The sequence below is a fragment of the Desmodus rotundus genome, chromosome 11 (genome assembly GCF_022682495.2).
Source record: "Desmodus rotundus isolate HL8 chromosome 11, HLdesRot8A.1, whole genome shotgun sequence".
In the NCBI taxonomy this organism is placed as follows: domain Eukaryota; kingdom Metazoa; phylum Chordata; class Mammalia; order Chiroptera; family Phyllostomidae; genus Desmodus; species Desmodus rotundus.
This window is the reverse complement of record NC_071397.1, coordinates 101,234,930-101,250,289: the sequence shown is the minus strand read 5'-3', so window position 1 is coordinate 101,250,289 and position 15,360 is coordinate 101,234,930. Positions and strand designations below refer to the sequence as shown.

General features: G+C 48.8%; 1 protein-coding gene across 1 annotated transcript in view; it reads left to right on the top strand.

The window, feature by feature from the left end:
- The window catches only part of PDE10A (phosphodiesterase 10A), a 177,127-nt gene that overhangs the window by 149,088 nt on the left and 12,679 nt on the right, over positions 1 to 15,360 (top strand). The window contains exons 14-18 of the mRNA XM_045188968.2: positions 3,096 to 3,238; positions 4,424 to 4,507; positions 5,902 to 6,052; positions 7,542 to 7,697; positions 12,563 to 12,735. Of these exons, the coding sequence (XP_045044903.2) occupies positions 3,096 to 3,238; positions 4,424 to 4,507; positions 5,902 to 6,052; positions 7,542 to 7,697; positions 12,563 to 12,735 (707 nt within the window). The remainder of the gene's footprint in view (positions 1 to 3,095; positions 3,239 to 4,423; positions 4,508 to 5,901; positions 6,053 to 7,541; positions 7,698 to 12,562; positions 12,736 to 15,360) is intronic.

Here is a 15,360-nt window from a genome sequence, read left to right as displayed (position 1 = left end):
CTGCTGTTTGTGTTACAAAGTCTCGCTTTGAAGGAGTTGACTTTATCATCTTTCTCTTACAGTTTAGTATTTTAAATAACTTGAGCATTTAGTACGCTATAAACTCTAGTGAGCCTTCAGTGATATTACTGGAATTTTTAAGTTGGGGAAACTTTCAGTAACCTTTTTATAAAGCTCAGTCAGTGTAAATGGGAGTTACCACCTTAGCAATTAGAGAAATTGCCTCCTTTGGAAATAGAACAAGTTTTGCAGGATTAACCTGATAACAACGGAAACAGCCTCAGGAAGACTAGGAACAGAAATGGTGACAGAGAGTGTGTGAGCGGCTGAATGGCGTCTCTGGTGGCACCGGGGGCCTCGTCTGGGGATAGTCACGGCGGCGCGGCTCCCTGGAAATAAGCGGATGCAGTTTTCAGATACCTTTTTTCTTCAGACATTTCCTGTGTCTCGTAAATAAAGATAGTGACAATGTACATTTGTGTAGCTTAAAAGTTACAGAGAATGTAATTTCCAGTATACTCTGAATATTTATTTTCATCATCTTTTAAGTGAATGTAATGGAATCTGAGTATTGTAGCAAGTTGATACCTGTACAATCCATTTAAAAAAACAATGACAAGCTCTTAGGATTGGACAAGTTAGCATCATTTCTCTCTCTGGAAATGTATTCTTATTATCTTACAAACGTTCGTTCTAATATAATATATTTATGCTTTAAATATTTTAATAATTACCTTAAGGTAATATGCTAAAACAGACACAGTAAGTATTAAAATTGGGGGCTGTGGCAGTGTGGTACACATACTGTATTAGCATGTTGCATGAGCTTCAGTGGTGTATATATGTGATGAAGACAGTCATGCTATGAAATGTCGATAAACACTGCCAAATGTAAGAGGACAAGTTATTGGGACGTGCTATTTCTTAAGGAGATGTCTGTGGTTTAACACAAAAACAGTCAGTTATTTAGATCATAAACGTGGAAAAGCTTCCTGCAGCTGGCTGTTCTCGAGTCGGACCGAGTGGGTTGGTCCTGGGAAATGCAGGCGTTGCTGCTCTGGAACAGGTTACTGTGTCCTTGATGGGGGCGTGTTTCCTACGTGCAAGTCCCTTCTAGTCCCAAACGTGGTCACGGAGCGGCCTGTCGTGCGGCTCAGTGGTCACATTCGGTTAAGAGCCCTGTCCGAGAGGCCAGGCACGTGGGCCGTGGAAACACTCACTGCGTCTTTATTGTCGTCGTTCATCTGTGGCCCTATGCGATTTTACCCCTTCTGTTGGATTAAAGGGGGGGCAAGGTTTCTGATCAACCTCTCTACTTCATTTTTAACAGATAATAGACAGTATGTCGATGGAAAGATAACCATTTAAAAAGATGGAGAGTGTTTTAAAACTATGTTAATTTTCTCACACACGTTATGATCTGAAAGAAACAATTGGGGTGATTCAGAAAGCCAGCAAGAAGGATAGTAGTATCTGCTGTATTTTCCACCTAGAAAGAGGATGCCTTAGAGCAGATGGTTTTGGATCAGAAGACATTTAACGTTAAAGGGGCCGCCACATGGACAGAATCATTATGAGGAGGAAGCAGTCCACTAGGACGAACTTAAATGAACGGGTCCACCTTTAATCATGCCTGAGCTTGGCCACCATGTATCGAGTCTCTCTTCTGCACCAGGCAGGGGGCACAAGGCAACCGCTCTGAGCACGGCCCGCACGTGCCCGAACCCTCACTCTGGGAAGGGCACCCCTCTAAACTTGGCCTCATGGCAGCCTGACTGAGGTGGTTCTTATGTCCGGTGAGGCAGTGCACACACACAGCTCAAGAGTTCACCCAAGTCCACACAGCAAGTGACGTTAACATCGAAAACAAGACAGTTGCTTCCCCACATAAACTCGCGTCCTGGAGAGAGCACTCTGGAAGCAGACATTGGCACGTTGTTCTGTTGTTTCGAACCTGTTTGATAGCACAGTGGTTGGCAAAAGTGGGTTCGCCGTTGCTCATATGGAAAAATAACACAGTACTTAGTAAATAACAGTACAAGAAGTACAAGAATAAGCTCTGTGTTTCTCAAACTTCCAACTATAAACCTCCCTTGCCCACTCCTATTAAAAGAGATTCGGCTGATTAGTTTTCAGGATTAACTGGTTGACATCAGTGAAAATAGAAATGTATCCTAATTTCAACCACAATATTAGCTGTTAGGGAACAAAACTGTAAGTGGATGTTTCCGAGCAGCCAGGACCACCTCCTATTCCGTTTGGTTCCGTGCACTTCTTGGCACAGCTCTCTCAAATGTTACAGTTGGAAAAGCACTAAAATAAATTAAACCAAAGCAGACATTAATGTCACCATTTCACAAAGTATTAAACAGTTTGACAACTGATAATATACATTTCATTACCGTGTTTTTATTTTAATATATATAATTGTTTCAGTAACAACAAAAGGTCTTATTCAATAAGTAGAACATAAAAAATATATACTTTTATAAATTTCTATTTTAGTGTGTGTTTTATAATATAAATCGTATATTAGCACAGTGCACGTGCCCACAGTTGCTAAAGGAATGTATGTTTTTTGAGCACGCATCTCCAAAATTCTTTGCCAACAAAGCACTTTGACATCCCTAAGAATTAAGTATTTTAAAAGAAGGCTAAAATTAATACATTTTTTAAAATTTTAATGAAAGGAGAGAAAGATGGCTTGCCTCTTGACTGCAAGCCAAGGTCTCTGTCTGCAGCCGCTGTCCAGGCTGCCCTAACAGAGCACCCAACCAGATGGGTGGCTGGTTAACTACAGACCCACTCTTCCCCAGTTCCCGCGGCTGGGGTCCCAGAGAGAGGCCCGGCGCACGGGTGCCCAGCAGTCTCACTGCCGGGCAGAACGTCTGGGAAAGAGATGTGTGCTGCAGGGTTGACCCGTCTTTAAAGCGGGGTTACCAGTGTGCATCACATGTGCCGAGTGCATGGGAACGGGAAGAAATGGACAGGAGAGGCAGGGACGGGCAGGAATAGCAGTTTCGGTCGCAGTTCTGCTGCTCTCACACCAAATGCCGAACCTCAATGACACGCCTTTTCTCTGGTCCGCTGCCCAGATGTACCATCGGATTCGCCACTCAGAGTGCATCTACCGGGTCACCATGGAGAAGCTGTCCTACCACAGCATCTGCACCGCGGAGGAGTGGCAGGGCCTCATGCGCTTCACGCTGCCCGGGCGGCTCTGCAAGGAGATCGAGCTGTGAGTGCACTGTGTGTGGATCCTGGGCCGCTGCTCAGCCTGAGTGACCCTAACCTGAGAGGGGCATAGAGTTAGGGTCCCAGCGCCCTGCCACCTGTGTGCGCTCACCTTGCCGGTTCCCCTTCCAAGGGGATTCCAAATCGTAGGCTACAACTTGTCCATGTCTCATCATCTTAAAAAATAATCTGAGCACAATTTTTAAATGAGTTAACCTAAATGGTCGCTTTTTTCATTAGTCTTTTGTACACTTTACGTAATATCTAATATTTAAATGGCAGTTAATATCAGATATCTAGAAGTTTACATTTCTGTGTAAATTTAAGTTTGCAAATTAGATTTGAGAAGTTAGTATTAATTCAGCTTTCACACTTGGTTTTCTAACTGTGCTAATACATGTAATTACTGGTGGTAGAACCTGTGATCATCTGAATACCCATTATAAGTAAAAGCCAACACTATTCAGCTGCACAGAAGATTTTCAAAAGTGACCCAGGGGCCGACAGTAGCCTTAGAGTTGGGAAGACAGTGTGGCCAAACTAAACAAAGAGGCTGTCAGACTGAGGTGGTCTCACTGCCCTGGGGGCCCAGGTAGGCAAAGCCTCAAGGTCAGGACATGGAAACACTGAGGATAGTTCATCACAGAGAGCCCAGAGGCTTTACCCCACAGCCAATCAGTGAGCTCCGTTCTTTGCGTGTCTTCACAGGACAGCCAATCAGTGGGCTCCATTTTTTGCTAACTAAATTAGCAAATGGAAAATAGGTAATAACTTTGGATGTTTATGTTTATGAAGGTTTTCTCTGTATTTAAATAGGAGATAGAATAATTTTCACCTCTACAAAATTTGATAAGGTTTCTTCCCCATGTTTAAAAGTTATGTGATGTATGTGTACTATTCCAATATTATGTTTTTTGTACTTTTTCATTCCTCTGGTAGTAACCACAACATCCTATGTTAACAGATTGCTTCATAGAAAATTAAGTAATGGCAATTAAGCCACTATTGAACTGCGTTCCTAAGGGACTGTGTGGGATTTCCTTCACATACAAGAGCGACATGACGGAGATGGCTGGGCTCCCGGGCTCGTTCAGTTTCTCTCTGGATAGACAGAAAGTCACGTCATGCTCTTGTTACTGTGCCGACTATATTCAGGCATGAGCTGAGCCTTCTTTTCATTTCCCATCAGGTTCCACTTTGACATCGGTCCTTTTGAGAACATGTGGCCTGGCATCTTTGTCTACATGGTCCACCGCTCCTGTGGGACATCCTGGTAGGAACGGCCTGGAAACTCCCTTTTTAAACTGCGGGGCGATAGACCTCTTCCTCCCCTGCCTGTACACCTTGCGGCTCTTGTGGTCAATCACTAAAATACGCCATGTGTAAATGACTGTTTCTAAATACTAAGTTACAAAGGCTGACACGCTTGTTGGACCGAGCCACAGCCTTTGCCTGATTTCCCTGAGAACCTGCCTCACCCCGGGCTCCCAGCCACTAGCCAGCCAAGTGACCCTTACAATAGAGGCTGGACACAGCGAGGCTGTTCCACGGAAAGAGGGGTTGTCACTCGAACGTAGTTGCCCACTGTGTTGATGTGTGTTTGGGAATAGACACACACCGTTTGCATCAGCTCACACTGTGTGCCAGTCAGACTCCGTGAGAAAGAAGCCAGCCTCCTAGTTCTAGGGCTGGCACTCCACTGGCCAGCCGGTGTTGCCTTCTTCCAGTGCCTGTCCTTCTGCCGCCCTGGCCGGTCCTAGGGGAACGATTTTCTTCTTCCTTTGCTCCTTCAGTCCTTAGGTGGCTAACGGGCTCTCCGGTTCTCTAGAAGGAAATTTTACTTTCCTGCCAATGTCTGCGTTCTCTCTCGTGTCAGTGACTTTCATCAGTCGCTGTTTAAAGGCTGCGCGCGGGGTAACTGGCTTCAGTTAGGTCTTAGGTGGCCCTTGAAGGGCCGGCCATTTGGAATGCTTAGAATGACGTGCCCTAGAGTTTAAGGACATTTGAACATCTTCCGTGGGGAAAATACAGGTTACACATGTTTGGAAGTTTTTTGAGTTGTCGTTGCCTTGGTATTTCAAAATCCCTGTTTGGTATTGATGTGCTTTTGTTTTAAGCTGCTTTAAAATCCATTGAGAATGTTGCTAACCCCTTAAATAAGTATAAGTACGTGATAATGTAAAATAAAACATAGTAGCCATATTGTGTAATAAGAATGTCGCCTCTATCACGTATTATGTCGGGATACAGTCATTTGCTACTGCCAGGTTGAGGGCCTTGGCGGTCTGGATCCCTTCGGAAAGCAGAGCTCGTGCGGTCTGCCTGTGCGCATTTGTGGTTTGCACATCTGACTGTGCTCTTTGGAAAAACATTGGTTGGAAACACTCTCAGTGGGATGGTGGCGTGCATTTGGGGTGCTCCGTGGGGTGGGGGTGGCAGTGAGGGAGCTGAGGCCGAGCTGGCCCTCTCTGTGGTGGGCAGTGAGCAGGTCAGAGCAGAGCCACGCAGGGCCTCCTGTTTGAACTGGCCGGGAAGCAGTGAGGGAGGCTCTGGGGCACCAGGCCCCCTGGAGACGCATGTGGTCCAAGGGGTGGGGTCCAGGTGCGGGCACCTGGCTGTAGCGTGCTGACTCCCTGCCGGTGCCTCTCGCATGTCTTTTCCCCACAGCTTTGAGCTGGAAAAGCTGTGTCGCTTCATCATGTCTGTGAAGAAGAACTACCGACGCGTCCCGTACCACAACTGGAAGCACGCGGTGACCGTGGCGCACTGCATGTACTCCATCCTCCAGAACAACTGCGGGCTCTTCACCGACCTGGAGGTGTGTGTGTCCCGCGCCCAGTGACCTCAGCAGGCTTCGCGCTCCGGTCGGGAACACACGTGTGGCGTGGATATGCGCCATGTTCCAGGACAAACTGGGTTCAGTAAATCAATGGAAGCACATGGTGTAGGGTGCTCTCCCCATACATTTATCGTATTATTTTGTTAAAGAAGTGTAGATACACAAATTCCGCTTTCACTAAAATAACCCCCAAGGAAGGAGCAATTTCTGTAGCCTTTCTTCCTCATTAAGTCTTCTGAAGGGATGTACCAAAGTGCACTTTTCCTGTGGCCCCCGCGCACTGGATGGGTCGGCACGGCCTGCTGATTGGCCGCCCTAGAGCGTTAGCTACAGTTCGGGCCTCAGCCACGCCTGCAGTCCTCTGCGGGGTGGGCAGGGGCCCTCGGCCACGCCTGCAGTCCTCTGCGGGGTGGGCAGGGGCCCTTGGCCATGCCTGCAGTCCTCTTCGGGGTGGGCAGGGGCCCTTGGTGTCTCACCAATGATTTCTGGCCTCCCACCCCCAGAGACGGTTCCACACTGGGAGCTCTGGTCTCAGGGTGGGGAGGTTCTGGGATGGCCTCCTGTGCTCTTGCCTAGCTGTGTGCTGGGAGCCAGAGCCCCTCAGCCCTGCTGCACTGATCCTGGGTCGGGACCAGCCACTGAGCCTGGCCGCCGAGCATGGCCTCTCCACACCTGGTCCCAGCAAAGCTGGGAAAGCTGTCACCAAATCCTCTTTCCCCTGTCATGTAAAACTGGCATCCTGCTACAGGGGACATCTGTCCATGGAGAGAAGGGAGCTGTCATCTCTTGATAACAGAAATTGCCATCACCATTCCCTGGCTCAGGCAGAATATAAGGCCTATGCGGTCTTTAACCCCCCCTCTCTGTCTTCCTCTGTCCTCTCCCCGCTGTGCCTGGGCCTCCTTCCTGGCCCTCTGACTCTCGGGGAAGGCTACCTGAACCATGCACTCTGACCACTCCCTGACCACCGCCTAGCCTTCCTCTCCCAGAGCCCCCCACTTCCCTGCTCTGCCTTCACGTCCCCGTGCACCTGTGGCCCTCAGTGAGTGCCGTGGCCTGCCTCCCGTTACACCCTGCAGCCATTTGGCACACGCTGTATGATCTCCTTGCTGTAGTCACATTTATAATAGTAGCGTTGCTAGAATGTAGCAGTGGATACATTTCTAATGAAGGACTGAGGCTGCCCTCCCCTCGTGCAGCTCCATTTTATCTGTAAATCAGAACATTTGCTTTCGTGTGATACCATCTGCACTTACTCCCAGAGTCGAGGGGGAAAACTCAGGAATAACGTGGCTCTCAAGTTCACAGGCAGAACGGCAACGAGCCTAACCTAAGTTAGATTACTTAGAACGCCAGAGCCCAGAAGGACGTTGCCGCCTGAAAGGGGAGGTCAGTGCGCGGGGCGATGCGGCAGCCCCTCGTTTCCCTTCTTGGTGCTGAGCGTCTGTGTCCCGCCTTGTTCTTCAAGCGCAAAGGGCTGCTGATCGCTTGTCTGTGTCACGACCTGGACCACAGGGGCTTCAGTAACAGCTACCTGCAGAAGTTCGACCACCCGCTCGCCGCCCTCTACTCCACGTCCACCATGGAGCAGCACCACTTCTCCCAGACGGTGTCCATCCTGCAGGTGGGGCGCCGACGCTGGGGAAGCATAGCTGCCATTCGATAACTGGGTTTGGGGCAGGAACCCTTCACGGAGAGTTTGAGTGAGTCTTGCCGTCAGTCGCGTGTGATGTTTAAGAACATGATGCCCTAAGGCAGAGGTTGTTCAACTCATTTAATCCCATTCACATGGGTTCCCATCGTCTTGAGCCAGGGTGTATTGAATGATAATCTTGAAAGTTAGGCAAATTCAGGGTTTTAAGTGCCCGCTGGAGGTTAGTCAGGTTCCAAGCATTAGAGATGGGATTTCAGCCACTGGAGAGGCAATGACTAGGGCGCCTTTGTTCTGTTTTCGGAGAAGACCAGGGCTCAGTAGATTGCTGGAGCAGGAAGCTGGGGAGCAGAGCTGGGGGTCGCCTAAGGTCCCGGTGACGAGCCCCCCAGTCAAACACTGAATCCGAGTTGCAGACTGACCGGACCTCTGTGCCAGCTGTGACAGGGAGGAGCACGTTGAGGCTGTGAGCAGCCAGCCTGCACCTGTGGCAGGAGAACCCAGGAGCGGCGGCTTCCTTCCTCCCCTGGCAGTTCCCATGCCCGCAGCTGATTGTGCGTTTATGCCCACAATCTATCTCTGAGTATTTTTCTTCTCAGCCCATCTGACTGCCCCTTGAAAGTCAGTTCAGTAGCAAGTGTATTTACTGAGCGCCTCCCGGGGCCACCCCATTGTGAGCGGGGGGCACGTGGTGACAGAATGAGCACAGGTCCCCATCCTGGAGCACCGTGACCGCAGGGAGGAGGGACAATGCCATTGCCCCAGCTTGGCCCTGTTGCTGCTCTGCTCTTTGCCCTGCCTGGCCCTTGCTCTGCGGGCTCTGCCACTAGGCTGTGGCTCTCACCCATGTCCCAGCCTGGGGGCAGGAAGACTTACCCGGAAGCTCCAGCTGGCATCAGTGGGCTATCCCTGCACAGCAGGCAGGGGGACAGATAAAGTCACGAGTGAATTCAGGTGCTGACAGGACCAACTGGAGAGAGAAGCTCGTGCTCTTACCTTTTGCTGAGCTGCCCATGGCCTCTCGGGCATCAGGGCCGTTTCCCGTGGTAACTGGTGTGCAGGTCATGCTGGCATTGGGTGGGGGGCGGGGGGCGGGGCCCACTTTCAGGAGGGCCCTCTGACCAGTGCCGCCTCCAGCATGTCCCTCAAGGGCTTTCCTACTTGATGTCCTGAATAGGGCCTTTGTCAGTTTGTCTGTCTGACTGCCCACCCCCCCCATTTCTCCAGGCTGGTGCCTTTCAGGTCTGCCCCCCAAGTGCATGTCTGAGCCGTCCTTTTTCTCAGCCATAGTCGGCAGCGGCTCCTAGGCCTCCTAATGACTTCTCTTTCTTGATTGGCCATCTGTTCCAGGACTGCCGTGCCTGCTGAGTGCTCCAGTTCCGGGCTGCTGGGCTGCTCAGCTGCCTCGACTCCCTGGTGTGTCAGTCCTCACTGCCTTTCTGGCCCCCTCTCCTGCATTCAGGGCTCAGCTCCAGCGTGAGCTCGTCCCAGAACCTTGTTATGTGACGTGGCTGGGGCCGCAGCGTGCCCTTTGGCGTGGCCCGGAGCCCCTGGAACGGGCACGTGCCTCAGCTGCTCCCATTGCAGTGTCGTTTGCTGGGTGACTGAGCTTTCCTCTGCTCTGAGTCACGGACCCAGAGGACTGTCCCTGCCCTGGACTGGCTTCCGTAACTGTGGGCCACTGGCCCCTGGATCTGTGCATGTGGGCAGAGGTGGTCCCATGAAGGTAGAAGTGGGGAGAATGAGAGAGAATCAGACTTGTTGAAACAGTGTACACCAAGTGCGCAGACAGGAAACAACGGGTGTTACATAGGGGAAGTGAGTGGATCAGTCTGCTTGGGGCCAAGGGTGCAGGTGGCTCAGTGGGAGCGTGTGAGTGGATTGCCCTCAGGAAAGGATGTCACTGGTATGGACGGTGACAGCCAAGGAAATGGGCTTTGTTTTCTCACCCGAACTTCACTCTCGTCAGCAGTGACTGTGAGGGAGCCATTGGTGTCAGAGCATCAAGCACATTTTTTAATCTCTTTCCTTCGGTGATGCTAATGATTATTTGGAAAATTGAAACTACTCTTTTTGTCACTTGCCTTCTGTAAATATCCCATGTTAAGTACTAAAAAGTCAAAGTCTCAGAAAACAGACCAATTAGGAATGATTATTCTCCTTATTAAGAAAATTTTCTCAATATTCTATTCATCTTGAATTATCCAGGGCTTTTGAAATATGTCCAGATTTGAAGAAAGTTATCTCTATACCCAACACTTTGGGGTCCCATGATATTTTCACTTTTATAGCAGTGACATTTCTGTCACACAGCTAATGTGTTCCTTCAATTTGTCTGCACTAGGAGGAGTTGCTGTTGTTTATTGCAGTTGCGACAACATTGTTGCCTTTATTGAAAACCGAGTGTACATGACACAGAGGCTGGCTCTGTCTGTCCTTGCCTACAGATGTGTTCCGAATAGAAATGGCCTTTGGCCACCAAGTTCATTTCCGGGCACATCTGTGTGTGTTTCTCCTTGCTTTCCCTTAACTCTGACTGCAAATGTTACCCTGGTAGATTGTATCCTCGCCATCACCCCAGTCAGCATTCTGTCACTTACCGAGTGCTTCCTGTCAGCCAGGGACTTAGGGTTGTCGCCCTTGTTCGTGGTGTCCACTTCTGTAGTACCCTGCGGTCAGGGATTATTCCCCGTGTACGGAGGAGAATCGTGGGCAGCACGGAGGTTCAGTGACTTGTCTGTTGACACAGCTACAAGTGGCAGTAAAAACGTTCCCGTTACAAGTTTTCATTATAAAGTGCTGTCCTGGCCTTCTCCACCTTCAATATTGAAAAGTAATGAAAGAAATAATGAATCTGAAGTAGCTGGCAGGACACATAGATCCTTTAACACGGGTTTCCATCTGTCCTGGACCTGCACGCTTTAGAATCGCGTGTACACATGTGATCCTGAATGGCCCACTCAAATGTGGTCCCCAGGAGAGTTTACAGAGCCCAGTCTGGGGTGTCCCTGTTTTAGAGAGTAGAAAACACTCAGCGGCGTGCCAGAACCTGGTCTGCCCTGTAAGGGGGTGGTTTATTGGTGATGGAGAGGACAAGCCACAGAAATACACGAACGGCATGTGGTTCATCTGCGGCGCTCTGCTGGTTTACAGATGGGTGCAGTGGGGCCAGGTCACACGCTGCAGCTCAACTCATGTTCACGAGGGGGAAGCCCCGGTCACAGGCTCTGCGGGGCGAAGCAGAGGCCAGCTGCCCCTCCTGGGCTGTGACCACATCCAAGCAGAGCAGGGGTCATAGCGTGCAGGGAAGAGACTCCCTCTTTGTGACGTTCTGCAGTGAAGTTGTGGGGAGCCAAGGCTGGGGGGCCTCGAAGGGTTGCCATGCGACTCCCTCCTGTCCCCACCTCTGACGGACCGGCCTCCACACTCATCCTGCACAGTCAGGTGGATCCTGCCTGGCCGAGCTCCCACCCAGCCTCATGCCGGGGTTCCCCCCGCAGCCGGCCCTGCTGTCCTCGTGAACGCCGCTGCAGGGGAGGGGTTGCCTCCCTAAAAATGACAGCGGTGACCAGGACGTGCAGTCCCTGCGGTTCCCCTTTAGTCAGAGAGGCAGCTCGTGGGTGTTTCAGCAGATACTTCGCTTCTGATAGATGCTGGAGACGTGCGCAGGTGGTGATTGGAGAGAGAGCGTGTGCATGTGAAGTGCTTTCCGGGCTTTGGGTGCTGGGGAGACAGGAGGCCTTAGGCCAGTGTTATCCGGAGAAGAGCCGACCCAGGCTGGCTAGCTGCTGCTCTGTCACAGGGTAATGTGAGCGATCATGACCCCGTAGGAGTGGGCAACACAGGCCGGTGCTGACGGATGGGGACCAACGCGCACCGCGCACCAGCAGCGTCACTTCCAAGCAGTGGGACGCAGGCTGCGCGTTACGGAGACGTCCGGTTGTGTGAACAAGTGCACTTTAATGATTTCAAGTTTCCGTGTGTTTTGTCAGCCTGTAATCCTGGCTTACAACAGGGAAAAAGTTAAAAATCAGCTGCAGGTAGGGCTGCAATGGCTGATGATGAAGTAATTAAAAATAATCGATGAGCACACAAACTTAATGCATCTTAATCATTTCAATCTTTCTGTTTGAAAAAACCCATTTTTGTCTCAATTACAAATAAAACTTAAGTTCTCAGAGGGAGGAATTACTGCGAAGAGTTTTTAAAAGATTCCCTTCCAGGCTTGTTGGGAGACATGCACGCTGAGTCCAGCTCCCTGAGGACAGAGGGGAGGGATTGCCCCGCTTGATGACCGGTGTGTGTCGAGGTCCTGGCCCGTGGGGAGAACTTTCCAGGGGCCGAGGGACACTGTATTCTGAGGCTGTGGGGCGTTTTCTTTGCGGATGAAGAAACAGCACTCAGGTTATTCGTTAGGCGTGTGGAAGTGGGCAGGGATAGAGATGACTCTCTAAGCCCAATAATTTCCAGTGTAATATAAAAATTACTACCACTGTTAATTTAAGAAGAAAAGTTTTTTACTGAAATATTTTACATTTTACAATCCTTTAATTACTTATTAGAAATGTCCCCAAACTAGGTACATAGTTAAATCGCTGGGATTTTGTGGTAGCAAACGATGTTACTGTGGTTTAAATAGCTCACTGAAGGGATGGCTTCACTGGTGTAGCTCAGAGATGCCAAAACGTGAATTCCCTCAGTCACTTCATTTGTTCCCCCAACCCTGTCATTTGTGGGCCAGATGCCTCTGACTGACTCTCATTTCAAGGCAGTGACAACATCCGAGGACCCGAGCTGGTGTGTGTCATTGGTGGTGTTTCTCTGTGTTTCTCCTCTAGCTGGAAGGGCACAACATCTTCTCCACCCTGAGCTCCAGCGAGTACGAACAGGTGCTTGAGATCATCCGCAAAGCCATCATCGCCACCGACCTCGCTCTCTACTTCGGGAACCGGAAGCAGCTGGAGGAGATGTACCAGACCGGGTCGCTGAACCTTAATAACCAATCACACAGGTAAAGCGAATCTTTAAAAGGTTAGAAGCCCAGGAAGTGTGATCTGGAGTAAATGTATATTTAAAAACAGAAATGTAATATGCCATGAATTTATATTTGAAAGTGGAATGTAAATATGTGTATATATGTTTTGTGTTTTGTGCACTTTTGATTGACTTTGAGTATTTGTACTTGGCAAAATTTCTGACAGTGTATTGGGAGGGCACCGGGAATATGAGTTAGACCTCCCGTGGGTCTCACGGGAGACGTGTTCAGAGCGGAGCCCTTGGCAGACTTCCTAACAGTGCCACGCGTCGGCCTGGGCCCACAGGCTGCGACTGCGCTGACCGAGCTCACGCGACGGACGCACGAGACTGGAGTCCCGCCTCACCGCTCTGGAAGTGCGTGCGCTAGTCCCGGGCCTCGGGGTAGCAGATCCTGCACGGTCAGAAGCAGGCAGCAGGCCGCGTGGCATCGAAGCTTTGCCTCGGGAGCATGGGGCCCGCACGAGGAGGTTCAGGGCCCTCAGGGCGGGGGCACCAGGCTCTGTGTGCAGTGCACGTGTGTGCACATGCATGTACATGTGCGCACACTTTTCCTCTCACATTTCTCAGAACAAAAGTGTGACTTTGCCAGGTATATCTCTTTTTTCAGAGTCCTATAACTCTGAACTATGCAAAGATTTATTTAAATCTGTCACGTATAGTGCAAAGTTCTAGAAAGATCTTTGCATCATAAATAATGCTGCATTAACTCTTGCCTATATAGTCTTACCTACTGGCCCTTTGAAAAACACATAGCATGTACGTACACATGTTAGAAATGGATACACACACGAATTTTCTAGGAAGACAGTGGAAACACCCACCTTCTCACACGGGGGAGACCTGTCCCACTGACGGTGCTGGTCCCTGACAGCTCGCCGCACTGGGGGTCTTTCCGCGTTCGCTGACTTCTGCTCCTGCCTGTGTTTTCGCCGCCTCATAGCTCTTCCTTATTTTTGTTGAATTGTTTAGTTTTTTATAAATCAGTTGGCAATGTATAGTTTTGTTAAGGATATTGAAATTTTCTGTTATATGTTACAATTATTTTTTTCAGGTGATTTTTCAATAATTTTTGGATTGGCCAAAAAGTTCATTTAGTTTTTTTCTGTAAAAATAAAAGGTACATATTTTCATTTTCACCAATAGATTTATTGATTGGATATTTTGAGTGTTTTCGTTAGCTCCCACATGGGATAACATCAGTTGTTCTCAGTCAGTGTCTCGATTTGATCGCAATCAACTTTAGTCTATCCAACTGGGGCACATGGCCCAGTGAGAAACCTCCAGCACAAAACTTCACAAACCACTTCTGACACATTTGATTGGTCACAGCACCTTCTCCATACACTGCACAAATACTTTTTTGTGTTTCAGTTGCATTTTTACCTTTCTTGAAATAATAAAGCATAATATGCCAGAAATGCTGCATATTTTCTTGCATCTTCAATATTAAAAGGGCTGCACAAAAGTCCAACAATTTTGGTGGGTTTTTAAAACAATGCACGCTGATACGACAGCTGTCACGATGCAGCCGAACAGATGGATATCGTAACTCCACGGTACAGATGGAGTTACAGACGAACAAGCACTACCAGAGCCGTCTTCCGGGAAAAACCAAATGAACTTTTTGGCCGACACAATGTATTCAGATTTTCTTTTTTTTCTTGTTTACATGTTTTTTATTTTTAATTGTATTTTTTCATTACCATCTATTGCCCTTATACTCTGCTCCCCCCACAGTCCCCACACTGTTGTCCTTGTCCCTGAGTCCTTTTCCCTTTTTACTCAGTCCCTCCGCCCCCTAACCTCCCCCTCCCTTAGCCGTCATCCTGCTCTCCATCTGCGAGTCTCAGTTCAGTTTGTTCATTATTTTCCACATGTGAGTGAAATCGTATATTAATCATGTATTTGTGTTTCTCTGACTGGCTTATTTCACTTAGCATAATGTTCTCCAGGCCCATCCATACTGTTGCAAAGGGTGAAATTTTCTTCTTTTTAATGGCCAAGTAGTATTCCACTGTGTAAATGTCCCATAGTTGTTTTATCCACTCATCTACTGATGGACACTTGGGCTGCTTCCATAACTTAGAGATTGTAAATAATGCTGCAGTGAACACAGGGGTGCTTATGTTCTTTTGAATTAGTGTTTTGTGTTCCTTTGGATATATTCCCAGAAGTGGGATTGCTGGGTCGAAAAGCAGGTCCATTTTTAATTTTTTGAGGTATCTCCATACTGCTTTCCACGGTGGCTGTACCAGTTGGCATTCCCATCAACAGTGCAAAAGGGTTCCCTTTCTCCACATCCTCGCCAGTACTTGTTGTTTGTTGATTTATTGATGACGGCCATTCCAACAGGTGTGAGATTGCATCTCATTGTGGTTTTATTTTGCATTTCTCTGATGATTGGTGACATTGAGCATATTTTCATATGTCCATTGGCCATCTGTATGTCCTCTTTGGAGAAGTGTCTATTGGGTCCTTTGCCCATTTTTTAATTAGATTGTTTGGTTTTTCTGTGTTGAGTTTTATAAGTTCTTTATAAATTTTGGATATTAACTCCTTATCAGAGGTATCAGTGAATATGTTCTCCCATTTTGTGAAT